At 42.0% G+C, this 23,201-nt stretch overlaps 1 protein-coding gene across 2 annotated transcripts; it reads left to right on the plus strand.

Moving 5' to 3' along the window:
- Window positions 1-394: 394 nt before the first annotated feature.
- Window positions 395-23,173, plus strand: LOC127637608 (differentially expressed in FDCP 6 homolog). 2 transcript variants are annotated; one of them, XM_052118751.1, is made up of 12 exons: window positions 395-523; window positions 7,226-7,366; window positions 7,528-7,710; window positions 14,837-15,064; window positions 15,686-15,832; window positions 15,927-16,035; window positions 16,125-16,339; window positions 16,421-16,528; window positions 18,528-18,694; window positions 18,843-19,011; window positions 21,802-21,892; window positions 22,085-23,173. In XM_052118751.1, the coding sequence occupies exons 2-12, from the start codon at window positions 7,334-7,336 to the stop codon at window positions 22,234-22,236; spliced, it is 1,602 nt and encodes a 533-aa protein (XP_051974711.1). In that variant the 5' UTR covers window positions 395-523; window positions 7,226-7,333; the 3' UTR covers window positions 22,237-23,173. The 2 variants fall into 2 exon arrangements, with proteins under 2 accessions (XP_051974711.1, XP_051974710.1); XM_052118750.1 differs by lacking the exon at window positions 395-523 and adding an exon at window positions 3,637-3,766.
- Window positions 23,174-23,201: the final 28 nt, after the last annotated feature.

The raw sequence follows: 23,201 nt of genomic DNA on the forward strand, positions 1-23,201 counted from the left end.
TGAACTTTGACCTGACTGTAAAAGTGGTCAGTCAGACTGACCACTTTTACACTCAGGCCGTTGCGCCTCGTCTCGCGCAAGAGCACCGCGTTTTTAAACGCTGTGTCAGGCTAAAAAGAACGCCAACGTTTTTCAAACGCATCTCGAGACACATGCGTTCTGTTCTAGTCGTTGCGTCTCTCTCTCTCTCTCTCTCTCTCTCTCTCTCTCTCTCTCTCTCTCTCTCTCTCTCTCATTTATTTTTGCGCAATAACGCGTTCGGTCTGAGGTACCCTGAAAAGAATGCACGCTCCTACGATGCAGCTAGCTAGGTAGGCGGCTCACAACTAGGTCTCGAGACAGACTCTCTCTCTCTCAGTTCCGCAATGTGAAGCAGTATCCGCAATATCATATCAGAAAGTGAGCGCGATAGTTCATTATCGGCGTTTAAGATCTGCAAAGCGAGCTGCTGAAGTCCATCTGGTACGCGTTCACGTCTCTGGATGTAGAGCAGAGCGGGAAAGTGTCCAAGTCGCAACTAAAGGTCAGATCACCTGTGAACCTTTAACACGAAACTCTGGTGTTCAGGTGGTATCCATTAATTAAATGAACTTTTACACAGTCAATTGTTTCTTTAGAAGCCTCTATATTGTACAACGTTTTCCATTGTATAGCCTTTATTTGCATTGTCACGTTTTACTGATTTAAGAGGTTGTTGCAAAGTAACAACAGTCTTAATCAGTCATTTCAAACCTGTATTTTCCATGCTATAAATGCTATCTAAATATTATCAGATATCTGCTAAGTTTATTGCTGTTTTCAATTGCCAGTTGTTTAATTATATTGATGGGGAAATATAATGGGATTACTGGTCAGTGAGCTTGTAAATAAATACCACAGGATCCGCTATCCACTATCTGCATGCAGATAGCTTTGACAGTCTTTCTCCTGTTTAAACATGTTTCCAAGTCGGCTCCTTATGTTAAAAAGCATGCATTAACAGACATGGGTCCAGACATGCTAGATGTGACACAGGCAGCATTTTTGCCATTGCCTGCAAAATATCCACACTCATTACTCTGTGACCAAATGTAATTGTCTTTAGGTTATTGTACATTATATAAGTCAGTCCCATTGCTGACTACACCTTGGAACAAAGTCCTATGATGGCATTAATAAGCCAGCTTTTCAGTCTCTCATGGCGAAGGAGTTACTGGATGACAGGTCACATGTGGATTGGAAGATCTGATAATTATACATTGGCATACATGTGGATTATTTACAATTTGAGAATGGTTAGCAGTGTAATACATATGTATTGGACACTTAAGCCACTCTTTAAAAAGATATGAAGAAAAAGAATGTTATTACATAAGATAACAATATATCAAAACAGGTGGCAATGATGACACCTTTTCTCAGAATAACTGAGTCATTTTGAAACTACATTAAACTAACTGGGCTCACAAATCCTGTGTCCTGCTCCATGCCATGTCACAGACAAACCTCAGTCTGCTCCATGCCATGTCACAGACGAACCTCAGTCTGCTCCATGCCATGTCACAGCTAAGCCCCAGACTGCTCCATGCCATATCATAAGCAAGCCTCTGCTCCACGGTCTAGGCCTGCCTCTGCTCCACAGGGGACCTCCATCCCTACAGCTCCACCCTGGTCCTTAGCCCCATCAGCTCCGCCCCTCGAGCCTCTCATGCCATGTCTGGGTTCCAGTGAGGCACTTACAATGGAAGTGAATGAGGGTCAATCGGTAAACAGTAAACTACTTACTATTTCAAAAGTATTGCCACAATATGTAAATAATATGCATTAAACAAGATTTTAGTGGGATACAATTGGCTACTAAAGTTTTCTGTGGAAAGTTCTATTTAATTTTACAATGACGACATTATTGTAAAATTATTGTACAGTTGATTAAACCATAAATCAACTGTAAAAACTATTTTAACATCTATCTGTCTGTCTGTATATACTTTTTTATTTATGAATAGTTTCCAAATGTGGTTTTGTCCCCACAGATTGTGCTTGCCTTAATCTGTAAATGCAAGGGAATTTCACCAAACACTCTTAGATATTCAGATCCTTAGAGACCCGGCACTTATATCAATCACAAATGGATATAAAATTGCCCAGATAGTGTCAAATGTTCAAAATATTTTCAAGAAAATTATAATAATAATTTTATAATGTTTTAGTTTTTATATATCAAAGAGAAAATGCAACAAATCAAGACAAAGGTACAATTGAACAGGTTTCATTCCTTTCATACTGAAATGCAACTGGTTGCCAAAAACATACTGAGCTTCACATAACACAAGATACACATAAGCAACACATAATCTACCATAAGAATTTTTACAGGCACTTATTGAGTCTAAATAGATGAACAATTTACATAATTTCAGTAGTACACCCAAATGACAATAGTCATATCATACTGTTCACATGCTGTACATGCTATAGTTTACTTCCATGTTATTTATTGTCAAATGTATCTCAATCAATCAGTGAAACATCAGTGCCACTTTGAGTAAGAAATAGCATGTAGACTATATATGTTTACATGCATGCATGTGGAATACTGATAAATCACAATTGTTGGTAATTTATTGTTGCACAGAAAATATATAGTATTTATTTGTATGAAAATAGTACTTATTCCTAATAAACAAAGAAATAGATATCCTGTGATAGTAAACATATATAGATATGAAATAATCATAAAATACAATTTATGGAAGTTTTTTACCCCTTAACACTTTTGGCACTATACATTTTTTTATATCATTTTTCCTTTTATTTATTTATTTGGCTCTTTTCTTTCTATCATTTATTTTTCTTTTTTCTTTTTGTGTTACATATTTGTAAGAGAAAGATTGAAGAATACTAAAGAAGTGTAAGCACAAAATGTATGAGGTACAGGGGGTGGAATTATGTCCCGGGTCACTAAAGAACAGAGGTATGCGTTTATGGGTTAAGGGGCAGTTTTATTCCCAAGCTATAGCCAAGTAAAGTGCGTACACAGGTCCAAGATCATTGTCATGAAGCAGAAAACAACTTAGTTGCCCATACTACTAAAGTTAGTTTGCCTTGACTTGTCCTCGAAGTTGTCTCTCTAATGGCCTCTTCAAGGACTTGACTCACTCTCTAAAAGTTAATAATGTAAAAGATAATAAAATATGAGTAAACTGCAGAAAACTCGCTGTTAAATCTTCTTAAAACACTTGTATAAATTAAAACACTGAACAAGCATGCAATAAACTACCAGCGAAATTTGTGAACTTTGACCTGACTGTAAAAGTGGTCAGTCAGACTGACCACTTTTACACTCAGGCCGTTGCGCCTCGTCTCGCGCAAGAGCACCGCGTTTTTAAACGCTGTGTCAGGCTAAAAAGAACGCCAACGTTTTTCAAACGCATCTCGAGACACATGCGTTCTGTTCTAGTCGTTGCGTCTCTCTCTCTCTCTCTCTCTCTCTCTCTCATTTATTTTTGCGCAATAACGCGTTCGGTCTGAGGTACCCTGAAAAGAATGCACGCTCCTACGATGCAGCTAGCTAGGTAGGCGGCTCACAACTAGGTCTCGAGACAGACTCTCTCTCTCTCAGTTCCGCAATGTGAAGCAGTATCCGCAATATCATATCAGAAAGTGAGCGCGATAGTTCATTATCGGCGTTATGGATCTGCAAAGCGAGCTGCTGAAGTCCATCTGGTACGCGTTCACATCTCTGGATGTAGAGCAGAGCGGGAAAGTGTCCAAGTCGCAACTAAAGGTCAGATCACCTGTGAACCTTTAACACGAAACTCTGGTGTTCAGGTGGTATCCATTAATTAAATGATTTTTTACACAGTCAATTGTTTCTTTAGAAGCCTCTATATTGTACAACGTTTTCCATTGTATAGCCTTTATTTGCATTGTCACGTTTTACTGATTTAAGAGGTTGTTGCAAAGTAACAACAGTCTTAATCAGTCATTTCAAACCTGTATTTTCCATGCTATAAATGCTATCTAAATATTATCAGATATCTGCTAAGTTTATTGCTGTTTTCAATTGCCAGTTGTTTAATTATATTGATGGGGAAATATAATGGGATTACTGGTCAGTGAGCTTGTAAATAAATACCACAGGATCCGCTATCCACTATCTGCATGCAGATAGCTTTGACAGTCTTTCTCCTGTTTAAACATGTTTCCAAGTCGGCTCCTTATGTTAAAAAGCATGCATTAACAGACATGGGTCCAGACATGCTAGATGTGACACAGGCAGCATTTTTGCCATTGCCTGCAAAATATCCACACTCATTACTCTGTGACCAAATGTAATTGTCTTTAGGTTATTGTACATTATATAAGTCAGTCCCATTGCTGACTACACCTTGGAACAAAGTCCTATGATGGCATCAATAAACCAGCTTTTCAGTCTCTCATGGCGAAGGAGTTACTGGATGACAGGTCACATGTGGATTGGAAGATCTGATAATTATACATTGGCATACATGTGGATTATTTACAATTTGAGAATGGTTAGCAGTGTAATACATATGTATTGGACACTTAAGCCACTCTTTAAAAAGATATGAAGAAAAAGAATGTTATTGCATAAGATAACAATATATCAAAGTGGCAATGATGACACCTTTTCTCAGAATAACTGAGTCATTTTGAAACTACATTAAACTAACTGGGCTCACAAATCCTGTGTGTGTGTGTGTACTTAGATATTGTGATGATTTTGTTCACACTGTCTTGACCATTTATTTATATGTGCAGTTGTGTTTAGCTAATTTTATGGACTAGATCTCCCCACAATTACAGTAAAACCTGCAAAACTTACAAAAGAAGTCAACGGAAGCTCCCACCATGATATAAATCATGATGTGTGCTAGGGGGCGGACGATATGACCAAAATCTTATATCATGATATGAATCATTTTATATCACGATAACAATATAAACTCAGTGAAAAAGAAACTCACTTTCAACTGCTTTTATTTTCAGAAAACTTAATGTGTAAATATTTGTATGAACATTAAAAGATTCAAAAACTAAGACATAAACTGAACAAGTTTCACAGACATGTGACTAATGGTACTTTTCCACTGCACGTTATGGTTCGAATCGACTCGACTCTACTCGCTTTACTTTTCTGAGCTTCCTTTTCTACTGCTGTTTAGTGCCGCCTCAACGTGAGTGGGATTATAGGCTGATCGTCACCACCTCTACTGCCGTGACATCATCTTAAACGCAACACAAACAATAAACAATAACACGACCGCTAGCTTTTAGCTACTAGCTCATTGTGCTGCACAAAGCAGTTGTTGCATGGTGATTTTACACAAGTGTAACAATTAAATTGGCCTGGTTGTTTTAGAAGCAAGCTTTCCAGTAGCTGGTCAACTAAATAAAGTGAAGCTTTCAAGCAGAGTATAGAGATAACATACCATACACAACATACATTTTTGGGGGGAATGGCCCTAACCCTCAACCTACAATACAACAGGTCCCAGACATGCTCAATGGGATTGAGATTCGGGCTCTTCGCTGGCCATGGCAGAATTCTGACATTCCTGTTTTGCAGGAAATCACTCACAGTATTAGCAGTATGGCTGGTGGCAATTTCATGCTGGAAGGACATGTCAGGATGAGCCTGCAGGAAGTGTACCACATGAGGGAGGAGGATGTCTTCCCTGTAACACACAGGATTAAGATTGCCTGCAATACCAGCAAGCTCAGTCCGATGATGCTGTGTCACACTGCCCCAGACCATAACAGACCCTCCACCTCCAAATTGTCCCACTCCAGATTACAGGCCTCGGTGTAACGCTCATTCCTTCTACAATAAACGCGAATCCGACCATCACCCCTGGTGAGCTAAAAACCATGACACATCAGTGACGAGCACTTCATACCAGTCCTGTCTGGTCCAGCGAAGGTGGGTTTGTGCCCATAGGCGACATTGTTGCCGGTGATGTCTGGTAAGGTCTTGCCTTACAACAGGCCTACAAGCCCTCAGTCCAGCGTCTCTCAGCCTTTTGTGGACAGTCTGAGCACTGATGGAGGGAATGTGCGTTCCTGGTGTAATTCGGGCAGTTGTTGTTGCCATCCTTTACCTATCCCACAGGTGTGAAATTCAGATGTACCGATCCTGTGCAGGTGTTGTTACACGTGGTCTGCCACTGTGAGGATGATCAGCTGTCCTTCCTGTCTCCCTGTAGCGCTGTCTTAGGCGTCTCTTAGTACAGACATTGCAATTTATTGCCCTGGCCACATCTGCAGTCCTCATGCCTCCATGCAGCATGCTTAAGGCATGTTCACGCAGATGAGTATGGACCTTGGGCATCTTTCTTTTGGTGTTTTTTAGAGTCAGTAGAAAGGTCTCTTTAGTGTCCTAAGTTTTTATAACTGTGACCTTAATCGTCTATAATACATTTTCCCCAAGAAACTCAACACTCAGCAATGCAACAAAGAAAATAATACCTAAGTATAAAAATATACTAGTCTCTTAATTATAAATGTCATCTCAATAGAGATTACTGTATATTAACATTATTATAGTCTGTATGCAAACATGGTCATTTTTCTTCTAATATCAAACATCATCAAACAGAATTTTAATAAGGGTGATGGTGTGTATTTTAAAACACCTTTATTTTGGTACATGACTCAGTGTTTAAGCTGTTTTCCTCGTCCGTGTTGGTTAGAATGTCGGGCTGTCTAGCCGTTAGAGATGTTTGACTTTCTCTAGAGCACTTTAAGGTAAAGAAGCTCAGTAGAATTCAAATGGGTTAAGTCAGTTTTGTGGTCTGCGATGCAATATCGAGAGAAGCCGGGTTGAGTAGCGCGATCCCCCTCTGCACTCTCCTATCTCTGGAGCACAAATATCAGGAAGCCTGCTGGACTTGCACACACTTCGGTGCCCCAGAGGTAGCACGTGCGACTTCAAACACAGATGCGTACGAGAAGATAAGAAGCATATGTAGCACTTATGAAGCGCCGAATGCAAGATGAATGTCACTGAATTTGTCAAATTTTTGGAATGCTGCAAAAACCCTGTCCATGTTTTGTACATTTTCTCAGTCTCATGTGAAGTCCTGCCCATGATAGATATGCACATGCCACGCACATGGATATTTACATATTGTGATAGCAAAATCGATTGACAATTTATATCATTGCCACAATATATTATCATCAAATGTCCCAGCCCTAATGTGTGTGTGTTTCTCTACAGGTTCTGTCACACAATCTCTACACAGCGCTCAATATTCCTCATGATCCTGTGGCATTAGAGGAGCACTTTAAGGACAATGATAACGGACCAGTGTCCAACCAGGGCTACATGCCATATCTCAACAAATATATCCTGGCAAAGGTCTAATAACTCTCTAAAAAGCAATAATAATATGTAATTTAGACACCTGGATGTAACGTACGATAACAATTTGCTATACATTAACTTTAATTTAAAAATGAAAATGGGTCTGTTGGAGTGATCTTTTACAAGGTGGTTAAAAGTGATATGTTAATCCACAGGCCACTGAGGGCACTTTCAATAAAGAAACCTTTGATGAGCTGTGCTGGACAATGACATCAAAGAAGAACTGCAAGCCCAGCATTTACCAGGGCCTGTGTTCACAGAGAGACTGTTTCAAACTCTTCTGCCTCTTCAACCTGCTCTCAGAGGACTGTTACCCATTAGTCATCATTCAACCGGAGGTGAGAGAGAGGAAGAGAGATAGAGAGATAACAACACCTACTAGTTACTACACATAACCATAGCTGAACTTAAATTAAACCAGACTATAATATAATATATTTTGATAAATAAAATAATATACAGTAGGTACCTTCAAACAGACTAAAGCATTCATAGGTAGAATTTGTATATACCTTAAAAATACACAACCTAATGCTGTTTAACCTTTGTCCAATCTAATAAAATTTAGTTTTTGTGCTTGTATAAGGCAGCATTTTTTTGATGCATTTTTATGATGTGAGAGTTGACCCTTGAAGCAAGTCTTTAAACGTAAGAAATTCAGTGATGCTCATTATACAAACAGTGTTAGAATGTAAAACTTGTTTTGCTTTTTCATATGCCTCTGTTTTAAGCAGGAAGTGACACAGCGATTGGAAGTTTGTGTGTATATCTGTTTGTTTCCTGATGATAACAGTCACAAAAAATAGATTTTAATCAATCAACTCAATTTGAGGATGTGTTGCAACTTGCATGTCTTGCTGGCCTCCTTCCCCGATTCTGTTTTCTTCAACATAGATCTGTAATATTTTTTATTTGCTTTCTTCATTTGAAAACTTCATGCTATGACACCTTTGTACAGTATGAGTAAGTTTACCTAAGCCTGTCAAGAACATACCCAGGTCATATTTCATCCCAAAATCAAAGATTTTAAAGAAATTGAAGCCTATTTTCTGACCATAAAGATGCATTGTGATGTTGATTTATACGTCATGGTGGTATTTCTTTTACTGCCTTTAATTTATGCTGATTCAAATACATAAATGAATTATATTACAGCAATGGGAATCTAATAAGAATCACCATTAAAGGTGCAGTATGTAACAATTTTCATTTAATATTTGCCTTTTACGGCTTGTAACGCAACCTTGCCTCAGTGCTTCTCTTCCGCTATTCAACAAACTGCAACACTAGGTAACGCTATCTTAGAGATGGAATCCAGCAAACGTCCGGCTCCCAGGACAACACAGACTCCTACACAAACTCGGAGTAAGCCAAAAAACAAAACAAAACAAAAAACATTTATTTACGAAATCCCCTCTGGCTAAGCGGGAACGTGATCTTGGTCGAGCGAAAACTAGAGTGAACATCGGCAGGGCATTTGATTCCTGGAGGGACCTTTGTTCGGTTTTAGGGATCAAAACCGACCCTGAATTGGCATTCTTCTTATTGGACTGGTAAGCTTACATAACTGCAAAGCATGTGAAATATAGAGCCATAAGAATTGATCTGTGTAATCTTTCCTGCTAATGCTGATGAATTGCAAGCTACCTATAAATAGTTTCAACAATCTTCTCTATATACTAAAAGTCAGGTATGCTGATTCACAGTAACTGACATAAACAATGTTAATCTGTAATTATTCAGCCAGGTAAACTACATTAACACATGAAATGAATGCTAGATAATGTTTAAGATAATGTAAAAAGACCCATTCATTAGTGTAAGTTGGTTATACAGAAAACAATAGCGCATCGATATCAACATGACAGTTGTGATGGAATCACATCAATACTGAATTGTGTCAACATATTTATAATGCACATTCTATTTTATAAACAGCTACTGTCATCATCCACCAAGTGTAGCTAACAGCTATTGATAAAGATGGCTAGCTAGCTAACACCGACATAGGCTATCGTATAAATGCAGTCAATGTATCATGCAAAGAAACGTGATTACTTCAAACTACAGTCTCGCATAGTCAGACCTATATCCTCACTTTGCTTTAGCCCTGTTCCAGCACTGGAGAGTCAAATATAATATACAGTCTCAAAGTTTGTAGTAAAACAGTCATAACTGTAATTTTAATTATGCTACCTCATCTGTCAGCATGATGTCAGTGAATCACGTTCAGTCTCTTTGGCCGATGCTTGCGTCCCTATGGAGTGTGTGCACGGGCATGAGCCACAGGTGTCATTAATAACAAGGGTTTCTGAATCTTACATACTGCACCTTTAAGAATAATGGTAATTACACAAAAAAAATGGAAATGTTATGTTCCTGTGTTGTCTGCCCTTTGTTCTCGGTTTCACTATCACGATTATTTCACGTTTCCTTGTTGTCCGCTCCGTATTTTCCATCTCACCCGTCACCGATCCCGGTCCATGTCACGTTTTCCCTGTTGTCCGCCCTGAGTCTCACTGTCCGTGTGTTAAACTACATTTCCCACAATTCCCGGCCTCCCTCACTGCCTGCACTCATCATTGATTCCACCTGTGTCTCGTTCAGTCTCCACTTTGTCTGTGTATTTAAACCCTGGTTCTTTGTTTAGTCTCTGTCGATTGTTGTTCGTTTCCTGTATGTTGTCTAGCTTGGTCCCTGTTCCCTACCCGAGTTCTTAGCTTTGTTTCAGTTTTGTTTCAGTTTTGTTTCATCGTGTTAAATCTGTTTCGTGGTGTTTTAGTTTCCTGTTTTCCCATCGTGGACTTTCCTTTGTGTTTACATATTGTTTCTTCTGTGTTAATCCTTAATAAAACCGCGCTTGGATCCGCATCTCTCGTCTGTCTTGTCCTGTTTCCACACCCATCATAACAGAACAATCGACCAAAGAATGGATCCAGCGGTCCAACAGGCCAACTATCGGCTGCTTTGTCTAAAGCAAGGGGACCGACCGGCGTTGAACCACATAGGCGACTTCCTCAAGCTGGCTAGCGTCTCAGACTTCCGGACTCTGCCCTGGTGGTCTACTTCAGGGGCAACCTGAGCGCCTCGTTGAGGGAATGGTTGCCACCGGCAACGCACGCAGTGCACTCTCTGCAGCTCGTGGAGATGACTTTGCGGGTCTGCGGCTCACCGTTAACCGTGGGCGTTGCCGAGAAGGACCCTACCTCGCCATCCACAGTGGAGTCCCTTCAACCACCTCCGGCGGCCCCAGTAACACCAGCCTCACCTGTCAGCGAACCGACCCTCACGCCAGTCACCTTCCCGAGCCAGCGCAGCCCGCCCGTCAGCCCGAGGAGGGTGAGAAGACGGGCTTCCGCCTTCCGGCACACGCCTTCCCCGGTCTGCGAGCCAGAGCCCACGCCTGCCCCGGGGAGCGAGCCTGTGCCCACGTCAGCCACGGTCAGCGAGCCTGAGCCCTTGCCAGCCACGGCCAGTGAGCCTGAAGCCACGCCGACCAGGAACAGTGTACCCACGCATACCACGGTCAACCAGCCAGAACCTGTCGCCTCAGAAGTCAGTGAGCCAGTGCCTGTCGCCTCAGAGGTCAATGAGCCAGCGCCTGTAGCCTCGACCGTCCCTGAGCCAGCGCCTGTAGCCTCGACCGTCCCTGAGCCAGCGCCTGTAGCCTCGACCATCCCGGAGCCAGTGCCTGTAGCCTCGACCGTCCCTGAGCCAGCGCCTGTAGCCTCGACCGTCCCGGAGCCAGCGCCTGTAGCCTCGACCGTCCCGGAGCCAGCGCCTGTAGCCTCGACCATCCCGGAGCCAGCGCCTGTAGCCTCGACCGTTCCTGAGCCAGCGCCTGTAGCCTCGACCGTCCCAGAGCCAGCGCCGTAACCTCGACCGTTCTGAGCCAGCGCCTGTAGCCAGGACCGTCCAAGAGCCAGCGCCAGCAGCCATGACCCTCCAAGGGCCAACGCCTCCCGAGCTTTCCAGAGCTCCGCCTCCCGAGCTTTCCAGAGCTCCGCCTTCCGAGCTTCCTAGAGCTCCGCCTCTCGAGCCTCCCGAGCCTCCTACGGCTCCGTCTCTCCAGTCTTCCAGGGCTCCGCCTCTCAGGCCTCTCGAGCCTCCCAGGGCTCTGCCTCTCAAGCCTCTCAAGCCTCCCAGGGCTCCGCCTCTCAGGCCTCTCGAGCCTCCCAGGGCTCCGCCTCTCAGGCCTCTCGAGCCTTCCAGGGCTCCACCCCTCAAGCCTCTCGAGCCTTCCAGGGCCCCGCCCCTCAAGCGTCTCGAGCCTTCCAGGGCCCCGCCTCTCAAGCCTCTCGAGCCTTCCAGGGCTCCGCCCCTCAAGCCTTTTGAGCCTACTAGGGCTCCGCCCCCCAAGTCTCCAGAGCTTCCTCCGGCTCTTCTTCCAGAGATCCCAGAGCCTCCTATGGCTCTGCCTCCAGAGCCTCCTACAGCTCCGCCTCCCGAGCCTCCAAAAGCTCTGCCCCCAGAGACTCCAGAACCTACCAGGTCTTCGCCTCTGAAACCTCAGACGGCGCCGCCTCTCTCGGCTCCGCCTCTCGAGTCTCTCGAGCCTCCCAAGGCTCCGCCTCTCGAGCCTCCTACGGCTCCGCCTCCCGAGCCTCCTAGGGCTCCGCCCCTCAAGTCTCTCGAGCCTTCCAGGGCTCCGCCTCTCGAGCCTTCCAGGGCTCCGCCCCCCGAGCCTCCTACGGCTCCGTCTCCCGAGTCTCCTACGGTTCTGCTCTCAGAGACCCCAGAGCCTTCTAGGGCTCCGCCTTTGAAACCTTCTACGGTGCCACCTTCCTCGGCCCCGCCTCCTGAGCCTCCCTCGGCTCAGCCTCCAGAGCCTCCCATGGCTCCGCCTCTCGAGCCACCCAAGCCTCTGACGGCTCCGCCCTCAGAGCCTCCCGAGCCTCCTACTGGCTCCGCCTCCAGAGCCTCCTACGGCTCTGCCCCCAGAGACTCCAGAGCCTTCCAGGTCTCCGCTCCTAAAGCCTCCTACGGCGCCGCCTACCTTGGCTCCGCCCTCTGAGCCTCCCGAGCCTCCTACGGCTGTGCCTTCCGAGCCTCCTACGGCTGTGCCTTCCGAGCCTCCTACGGCTCCGCCTCCCGAGCCTCCTACGGCTCTGTCCCCCGAGAATCCAGAGCCTTCCAGGTCTCCGCTCCTAAAGCCTCCTACGGCGCCGCCTACCTCGGCTCCGCCTCCTGAGCCTCCTTCAGCTCCACCTACAGAGCATCCCTCTGCTCCGCCTTCTGAGCCTTCTAAGCGATCACCTCCCTTGGCTTCGCCTCCTGAGCCTCCCTCGGCTCTGCCTCAGAGGTCCTCCTTGGCGCCGCCTCACGCGGCTCCGCCGGCCTCCCCAGTGGCCACTCCTCCCAGGCCCCCTGAACCGGTCCTTGCCCCTCGGCCATCTCCTAGGCCACCAAAACCGGCCTCTGTCCTATGGCCACCTCCCAGGTCCCCTGAACCGGCCCTTGCCCCACGGCCATCTCCTAGGCCACCAAAACCGGCCTCTGTCCTGTGGCCACCTCCCAGGTCCCCTGAACCGGCCCTTGGCCCACGGCCATCTCCCAGGCCACCAAAACCGACCTCTGTCCTGTGGCCTCCTCCCATGCCCCCTGAACCGGCCCTTGCCTTACGGCCAGCCCCTGGGCCATCTAAACCCGACCCTGTCCGGGCAACACCTCCCAGACCACCGAAACCTGTCCCTGCCCGGTCGATACCTCCCTGACCTCCTAAACCTTTCCCTTTGTGCCCCCGTGGACTGTCCCATTTCCCTTTGTGCCCCCGTGGACTGTCTCATTTCCCCTTGTGCCCCCACGGACTGCCTAATTGCCTCTTGTGCCCCCACGGACTGCCTAATTGCCCCTTGTGCCCCCGTGGACTGCCTAATTACCCCTTGTGCCCCCATGGACTGCCTAATTGCCCCTTGTGCCCCCGTAGACTGTCTATTTGTCCCCTGTGCCTCCTTGGATGGTCTCTGTGTCCCTTGTGCTCCCTTTCTTCTGTCTGTGTTCCCCTGGGTCTACCCCCTCACTCCTTGGATCTTTTGTTTTTGTTCTTCTTTGTGGGGTTTCTGTTTGCTATAGGACCATCTGGAATCCGGTCCTTTGAGGGGGGTTATGTTACGTTCCTGTGTTGTCTGCCCTTTGTTCTCGGTTTCACTATCATGATTATTTCACATTTCCTTGTTGTCCGCTCCGTATTTTCCATCTCACCCGTCACCGATCCCGGTCCATGTCACGTTTTCCCTGTTGTCCGCCCTGAGTCTCACTGTCTGTGTGTTAAACTACATTTCCCACAATTCCCGGCCTCCCTCACTGCCTGCACTCATCATTGATTCCACCTGTGTCTCGTTCAGTCTCCACTTTGTCTGTGTATTTAAACCCTGGTTCTTTGTTTAGTCTCTGTCGATTGTTGTTCGTTTCCTGTATGTTGTCTAGCTTGGTCCGTGGTCCCTACCCGAGTTCTTAGCTTTGTTTTAGTTTTGTTTCATCGTGTTAAATCTGTTTCGTGGTGTTTTAGTTTCCTGTTTTCCCATCGTGGACTTTCCTTTGTGTTTACATTTTGTTTCTTCTGTGTTAATCCTTAATAAAACCGCGCTTGGATCCGCACCTCTCGTCTGTCTTGTCCTGTTTCCACACCCATCATAACAGGAAAGCAGCTCTATTGAAAATACTGTTCTAAACCAGTACACTTTAAATCAACTCAGTACCTTTATTCAGATTAATTATATTGTGTAAAGACCAAGTGATATTCAACACAGGCTACATAATGTGATATGATCACATTGCTATGAATTGCTCAAATTGATTCGGATTTCTAACGGATGGAGTTCACTCAACATTATTTTTACTGCTTGCACAATTAACTTATTTAAAATGAGCTTATGCAACAATTCTTTAGCATTTTGTCTCAACTTAATTTCATATGAATTTCAACTGTATATAATATGCTAATGTGTTTGTTGTTAGCTACCAATTAGCTGTAAGGCTCAATGGAGTTAATTGAACAGATTACATTTAAGTTAGGGTAACTCAATTAATTTAGGTTTTCACTGCATAAAGAATTTGAGTAGAGCCTACAATTTAATTTCATGTAAAAAAACATAAACAACCTAATTTTCATTGTGTGGAACCAATGACCACAATTGAATTAAGTTAAACTAACAAATTTTTGTTTTAAGGGTACAAAAAAATTTAAATGCCCAGATGCATTACATTAAATTATAAATTTACTGTAATGCATCCTTTGAATTTACTGCATTGCATGCACTTTATTGCCATGAAAATAATGTCAAAATGTAAATAATATGAATGATATTATATTATAATGTTTATGCAAAAAAAAAAAAATCTTATTTTTCATACTTTGTAAGATTCATCAATGTATCATAACATTGACTTCAGATTTCAAACTGTGTAAATGATGCTAGTGAACAACCCAAAGTCATGAACACTCTCATCCCTCTGTTCATTTAGTTGGAGTACCTGTTGAAGAAAATCTCCAGTGCAATGAGCCAGGAGTGGGACGGGACATTACTGGAGGAGCTTCTGTCCCAGCATGCTGCTCTTCAGGAGGGTATGTCTGTATGGGAGTTCCTGGAGCATCTGAGTGCATTCCGGCTTTTGCATGTAGAGAGTAATGAGGCCTTCAGTCTCGCTGTGGATGATGTTTTCATGGAGATGTACCACAACATCATCAAAAAGGTGACAGCATACTTTGCAGGTTGATGCAATACAGATGTGTTAGCTTGAGTAAAATGGAAGATGAAAAACAAAGCTTAGGTGCTACCAAGATCAACTGATTATTAGTATATCCGTATGCCGGGACATTTCAGTCATGCTCAGGCAACTTACATATTTTAAGGATGTTTTTTTATGTGGGAATTTTCTTGTTAGACAATAAATCCCTTTGACATACACTTAAAAAGGGACCTAGACCATATCTAGGGACCAGAATATCAGAGACATGGGCCTTTTTGACTTGGGCTAGTAAGCAACCACACAGATCACTGTTAGCGACCACAAAGCAACATGCTTAAATCCCCTCAGAACACCTTAGCAACCTCAAACATTGTGGTGGTAAGTTTGGCATGCTCAAGTACCACATGTTCTTCATTAACAGTTAATCTTCTTTAACCTAGTTTACCATGCTTGTGCATAGCATTGGCAAACTGTTGATTTGTTTGAATGTTTGCTGTATCATTCTTTAATTCCTGCTTTGTGTCAGAGAAGACATTGTATGATGCAATCATTGACGACGACTTCTCAAGTTATATGTTTATTTCCTGTTCGCTCTATCTCTAATTTTCATTATTCATTTATCAGGGTTACCTGTTAAAGAAAGGCCATGTTCGCAGGAACTGGCAGGAGCGCTGGTTTGTTTTGAAACCCAGTAACCTGTCGTACTATGTCAGTGAAGACTTGAAGGAAAAGAAAGGAGAGATCTTGCTTGAGGAGAACAGTGTGGTGGAGGTAGCAATACATTCCAGTGTCAACATTTTTATTTCATTTTATAAGCATTAGGCTTCAAAACACCCAGATTTCTCATTTCTATCATCAAACCCAGAATCTCCCTGACAGGGAAGGGCGGCGCTGCCTGTTCTGTGTGAAGACTCTCGTCGGGACCTGTGAGATGAGTGCATCAGACATGAAGCAGAGAGTAGACTGGGTGCAGGGTGATGAGCGATTGGAGTTTCTTATTTTTTTTGTAAATGTCTTGTATTGCCACCTGGTTTCATGAGGAATATCTTGGTTTGTTTTGCAGCTATGCAGACAATTTTCAGACTAAAAGCAGAAGGGAAGAGCTCTCTGCATCAAGAGCTGAAATTGAGCAGACGCAAGCAGAGAGAGACCCTTCAAAGAAGCCAGAGCAACCAGAGCAGCCACAATGAACCCATTTCAGATGAAAAGCCACCCTCTGTTCTGGAACAGCAGGGGGAGACAGAGAGCTTGGAGCAACATATCGAGAGTGTCATTCAAGTAATTGAGGGGGGAATAGGGCAAAGTGACTGTTAAAAAGTGTGTGCAAATGAGTGAACATGTGTGTTTGTTTGTCCTCAGAAACAGAAAGAGGTGGAGGAAAAACGTAAAGAGGAAGAGAAGCAAGAGCGAGAGAAACAGCAAGCAGTACGGAAAGATCTGGAGAGACAGCTTGAAGAAGCTAATTTGGTGAGACAGAGAGCAATTTTTTGGGTCTGTCATGCTGTTTCATTATAATGTGTTGTCAATCTACATCCTCTTCTTAAAACAAATATTAACAAACCATTCTCATTCGCTGAAAACAGCATTACAGGATTTGGATACAGCAATTTCATGAGATTGGCATTTATTACTTCAGATTTTAAATGAATACATCTCCTAAAATGACAATTCTGTCATCATTTATTCACCAAACTCTTGACCGTTCCAAACCTATATGTCTATCATTGCCAACAACACAAAAGAAGGAATTTTAAAGAATGTCCTGTGTTACAGGGTAAAAGGGAAAGGAGGTGAGAACCAAACGAAGCATCAAAGTAATATTTAATTTGACAAAAAGACACATACATAACCACAAACACATACAGGGCAGCTACCTATAGCTCTCTCTCCTCCGAACTGCTGCCTTCGCCTGCATTTATCCCTCTTGTGGGCTTGATTAGGGGCCGGGCGTGTGTCATCATGGCCCTGTCCCGCCCTCCGCCCTGCCACACACATATTTGGTTGCAGCGATCTGAATCCTAATATGATTGGTTTAATATTCCATGACGCTGGACAACTTACTACACCATTTCCAATAAAGTAATCTGATCCTTGAAAATGAATGTGTTTTTAGCCAGATAGCACATAATGTGCTGTGTGAACATTGTGGATTATCTACTGACCTATGCACTTCTGATTTGTCTGCAATTTTCAATGCCCTTGTTCAGTTTTAGTCATAATGCCTACATGCATTGTAAAGTCCAGCTTCTAAGCTTTAAAATGATACCTGTTTTGTGTTGGTCAGGACTGTAGTTATTAATATTTTGATAATTATTTCTTCTCAGCATGCCCATCTGATCTTAAAGTGTTCAAGTTTAAAAATAAAACAAAAAAAGTGTCATAAAAATAGTTAATTGGACTTGTGCATCAAATTCCAAGACTTATAAAAGGAATATTATAAAAATGTAAGTCAGTGACCCCGTTTACATGCACTTAAGAAAACTGTTTATTTCAGGGTTTTAACAGAAATCTCGTTCTGAAACATCATGAAAACAAAAATGCAATTTTCTTACACCATTTAAGGCATTAAGAGAAAGCGGTTTAATGCACCTGGGTTTCTCCCGGAGAACTTGGCTGACGTGGCCATGTAAATGCATTAGTAGCATTCTTACAGGTTTTTAAAGTGTGCGCATGTCATAGGAGATGTCATAGGATGGAGCCACATAAACGAGGTCAGTACAGCGGAAATGATTCCACATTTCTGGGAGTACAGTGGGAAAAGGGAAAATCACATACACTATAAAATATACCCATTTATTCACACCCATGTAAAATATTGACTACTGTCCCTCACGTCCACCTATATGTGCTCAAGTACATTGGGGGAATCCTAGAGTTTGATGTAAGAGGTAAACCGCCCTATTGCAGCACAATTCCGCTGTAGGTCGCGATGGAAAGTTAAGGAAACAAACACTGCATCAACTCGGAAATATCAGGGAATAAAGCAAAGCAACAGAATAAAATAGCCAAGTCGTCCTGGGATGCCATGCTTTTTATTTACAAAAGTATTGTGGGAAAATTACATATCTGTGGTGAAAGCTGCTTACTGACTGAGCCGTGCATGTAAATGCAAACGCCGATTTCGAGTCTTAAGCAGATTTCTCTCAATAAATGGCTTTCTGGTGTCCATGTAAACAAAGTCAGTGAAATTCTTGACTTCTACAAACTGTAGCTCTCATTTGTTCATGAGTGCATGATTTTTCATTTGTTGTTGAACTAGTCTTTTTTTCATGATTTTAAGATACTTTTTTGCTTTGAATAAAATTATAAAAATGTATATGATTCATTTCAGAGTTTGTTGGTTCGTTTTGAGGATATATTTGTATTGCCTATGTAGAAATGAACAGTAAAAATACTTCTGGAATCCAGGCCAATGTAAAAGTGGGCAGTCACTATTGCACTCCATTAATTGGCCATTGTTTTGTAGGCCAAGGAGCAAATGGCAGCTACATTGACTGAGATGGAGAAGGAAGTACAGCACCATAAGAAGAGAATCCATGAATTAGAGCTCACGCAACAAAAACTGGAGGAAGCACTAAACATTCAAATTCATGCCCGTTTAGAGGAAGACAGAGTTCACCAAGAGCTGGAGAGGTAATCCAATCTCTTTCTCTATTTTGGTTTCACTCTCTCTTTATTTAATTTCACCCCTGAATGATTTCTGGAGTCATATTTCATTTTACATGCAACATCGCAAACAAACATTCAATGTTGAATTAGTACAAAAAGCACATTTCTGTAGGCAACTTGCAGAGGAGCAGCAGAAATTTGCTGAGCTTCTACTCCTTCAAAGTCAGCTGGAAACACCAGCTGTGAGGAGTCAGGACGAGGTGCCAGTCCTTGGCACTACTTCCACCGCAACATCACCCAACAATGAGCAACCAGAGGAGAGCATTCAACACAATACAGAGGTGAGAGACGAGAACAAAGTGAGGTTGGTATGGAGAAAAAAATATCATTTGTTAAAGGAATTTTATTGAGGAACACGTAGCCTTTCATTATTTAAATCAAGCATCTCTCACCATCCATACAGTAAACCCAGAATCATGGATGGACTGCCCCTGTTTTAATATTTTGTATAATTGTGGCAGGACGGAGGGCGGGGCCTTGTCGTGATTCTGAAAGAGTTACATGCGGCTGTCCGACACTTGTGTGTGTTTTTGTCTTTTGTTTAAGTTCATTATTAAATTATCATTTATATTGTCAAGCCGGTTATCGCCTCCTTTCCCTTTAATCTTTTTACAATAATGTTCTAATATGTTACATAGTTGTTCATTAACAAGCACCCATTAATTGTTAAAGGAGGCACCTATCTATAACTCTGCTTGCGTTGAAACACATTACAATATCTATGGAGGCTCAGTTAAAAACAGCCAAAACACCTTTAACATCCTGTTAGGTCATGTTTGACTGAAATCACCTTATCCAATATAATAAAAATGGTTTCCTTTATCTGAGCATTTCAAGACTTGTTTTGTTTTCTCCAATAACCATCTGAACACACACATTTGTTATTTAATTTTCTTTACTTGATTCGACAAGTCTTATTGGTCATACTTTATTCTTTTTTTTTTAAACAACGCCTTTACCATTCACAGACAAAATTCACAGACCATAGGAAACAGATGACTAAAAATATATTTTTTTTTTGTCAAATACAATATCACCAAAATCAGCCACAATGCAGAACAACACACATAGATTAGGGGTAAGACCGTAACGCACACACAATTCACATACAGAGAACAACGTTAAGAGTCTGAATCTTTAGTTTTATACTCTAATCGAATTTTCACAGTACATTGCCGTTCATTTTCTTGACATTATTATTAATTTATTTTGAGTTATTAAATACTGATGTTTGAATTAAATGATTGGTAACAAAGTGATTGTTTGACCGTAAGAATAATGTGACATTATTGCAAAATCTGACACTTTAAAACAGTTAAAAGAAAATAAAAAATAAAAAAACTTTGACAAACAATAGTTTCATAATGTCTAAATATATGTCCAAAAACCTAATTTGTGATAAAATTGACAATGATTACACAGTAGGTGGCTGCATAGAACACTGCAGCCATCTTCTGGCTATTATTGTCCTAACATGATTTTCAAGTCATGTTATTAAAATTTTTTCCCCATATGGCATACATGACTCATTCTCATATTTTCTTATGGAAGTGTGGGTTTTTACTGTAGTGAAGTTACATAAATTTGCTTATTTGCATTTGCAATGAATGATGAAATTGAGAAATGTTTATGTAAATAAAATCGATAAAACATAAAATCCCCAAAATGTTAATTGCTTTTACTTCAGGGAAGAATTTATTTGTAGCTAATAATTTAGTTTTAAGGGGGGGCCTGGGTAGCTCAGTGAGTATTGATACCTACTACCACCCCTGGAGTCACAAGTTCGAATCCAGGGTGTGCTGAGTGAATCCAGTCAGGTCTCCTAAGCAACCAAATTGGCCCGGTTGCTAGGGAGGTTAGAGTCACATGGGGTATCCTCCTTGTGGTCGCTATAATGTGGTTCTCGCTCTCTGTGCGGCACGTGATGAGTTGTGCGTGGATGCAACGGAGAATAGCATGGGCCTCCACACGTGCTACGTCTCCGCGGTAACGCGCTCAACAAGCCACGGTATCAGACGTGGAGGCAAATGAGATTCGTCCTCTGCCACTGGGATTGAGGCGAATCACTATGCCACCACGAGGACTTAGAGTGCGTTGGGAATTGGGTATTCCAAATTGTGGAGAAATGGGTGAGAAAAAAAATGTAGTTTTAAAGTTACTCCTGCATTGTTTTCATTGAAAAATTACCAGTACCAGCGAACAGTGGTTTAAGGGCTCATATTCTACTGTACACATTACACATATTTAATCCTCTTATAATGTTAGTCAAGGTTTCTTGCACCAAATACAGTTGTTATTTAGTTTTCCAGCCTCTGACCCTTTGAATTATAAAGGCTGTTTCTGCGTCTGTATTCTTCTATATTTCAATTGTGTCCATTACGATCCCCCATGCAGCGGTGTTGTTCACACTGTCATTCATCAGGGTGGATTTGGAGGAACTACACACAAAGTTTAACGGACTGTCCATGTTCTAATTACAGCTTGTATTGTGGTTATTTAACAATCACCCATTTATTGTTAAAGGAGACACCTACTCACCTGCATGACTTTGCTCGACCTGCAACACCACCCAACATCCAGCAACCAGAGGAGATCAGTCAACACAATACTGTTGAATTGATATGGAAAATAAAGATAGTGTAGGGAACGGATCTTTTCTAGGGTCAGTTACCTTTAAAGAAGTCATATTCTGCACATTTGTAATATCTTAAATTTTTCCACAGATATGATTTTTTTAAATGACTTTTTCCTCCCTCTCCCTGACACTTAGAATTAAACAGGCTGTTTTTGCTACTGTACCTTTAAGAGCTCTATATGTAAATTACCTCTGTTATTGTTGTTTGATCTCTGCATCAGGGTGGACCACATTGCTAAAAAATCTGTTGATAATTAAACATAGGTGTACATATGTTAATGTGCTTATTGTTGCGATTCCATAACCGCAACAATTTCCCATTTATCAGTGTTTGCAGCTTAGTGTGGAGATTCTTATTTCAAAATCCTTTATTCTGTATTTAATTCAAATAAAAACAGTTATATTTCCATGTTCTCTTTTGCCTATTTGTGTACAGAGAGAGTTGGGGAATCAGTCTACTGCCACTCTGATGCTAAAACAATGGAAAATACAGCTTAACCACTTAATGAAGCCTATCAAACCAGGAGGTAACACACAAACACATGTCTTGTACTGTTTGGATGTCAAAACAAGATTCATTCTGTTTGATCAAATCTGCTGGTGATGAGAAGGGTGGGGAAAATTGCAAAGTGTTGCTCTGTCACATAACTTCCACAAGATGTACACAATTCTAAACAGCTCTTATAATTACTGTCCTTTATTCTTCTGCTTATTTACAGATAAAATTGAGCATCTGCCTGTGAAGCCTAGTTGCCCGAGAAAGGGCCAGGCTCTTACCAGCACAGAGTTCATTACCAAGGTTCAAACAGGCATTGTGCAAGAAAAAGGAAATGTTTACAACCCATCACCACTTCAAGAAGAGGAAGAATAGGGTTCCTATATCTGGCCAAAGCCATTGCAGTGTACCTGTTTTGTACATCCTCATATTTTATATTTACATAGTGGTTGGCAAGATAAATTACTTTATAGTATATAATAATATATATAATATAATATATAGTAATATGCATATTGTGAAGAGTAAAAAATTATTTAGGAGGCATTTTGCATAAAGCGTTTAACCTTTTAAATGCACTAAATAATAGACTTCTTTCATAATTTTTGTGGTTTGTTTGGTTACGTGTGTAATTCTTTGTGTGGTCAATAGAGGGGGCATTTGTTCTGGGCTGCAGTTTCACATTTCTTGGGTCCAAAACCAACCGCACATATATCAACTTTTTTTTATCACTTTCCTGCCCCCTTTCCCTATAGATCACAGTAGCTGTTGGAAGTTGAAAACCCTGGCGAGCGCTAAAAGACAGCTTTTTGAGAGCATCCTTCTGAGAATTTGGTCAACATAGTCTTTGTTTCTCTGATAAAGCTCTGTTTATCTTGCATTGTCCAACTCAAACATCTTCAGAAACTGGGATGCCCCTTTATAGTGCTAAACAGTGAAAAATAATCATACAATCTATTTTTAGAACTGCAGAGACAAGTAAGAAAGCGCCATTCAGTTTGTGGCTTTGGGGCTTGTATTGAGAATGAATAATGGTTCACTCTGTTAGTTTTGGTTGGTAATCAACAGACTGACTTGTAAATGATCTTTTTGTGGCAGTGATTTTCCAGATACAGATATTTTCTCCTTCCTACCTGTGTGTCTGGAGATTTTAAGTTTGTCATGAGAATCACAATCAGAACGAGCTTTATTTTGCAAAGTATACACATACAAGGAATTTGTCTTGGTGACAGGAGCTTCCAGTGCACAACAATACAAGACAGAGATAATAAAAACAAATTGAATAAAAATAAAGAGCAAATAGAAAAAACAAATATACAGGTGAAACTCGAAAAATTAGA

Source organism: Xyrauchen texanus, chromosome 45 (assembly GCF_025860055.1).
Source record: "Xyrauchen texanus isolate HMW12.3.18 chromosome 45, RBS_HiC_50CHRs, whole genome shotgun sequence".
NCBI lineage: Eukaryota > Metazoa > Chordata > Actinopteri > Cypriniformes > Catostomidae > Xyrauchen > Xyrauchen texanus.

Bases quoted from the DNA above. Each gene is read 5' to 3' on its own strand.
- LOC127637608 (XM_052118750.1), top strand. From the start codon at position 3,671: ATGGATCTGCAAAGCGAGCTGCTGAAGTCCATCTGGTACGCGTTCACA. The intron at 15,833-15,926 runs GTAGCAATACAT...CATCAAACCCAG, and splicing joins AGGAGAACAGTGTGGTGGAG to AATCTCCCTGACAGGGAAGG. The intron at 16,529-18,527 runs GTGAGACAGAGA...ATTGTTTTGTAG, and splicing joins AGCTTGAAGAAGCTAATTTG to GCCAAGGAGCAAATGGCAGC.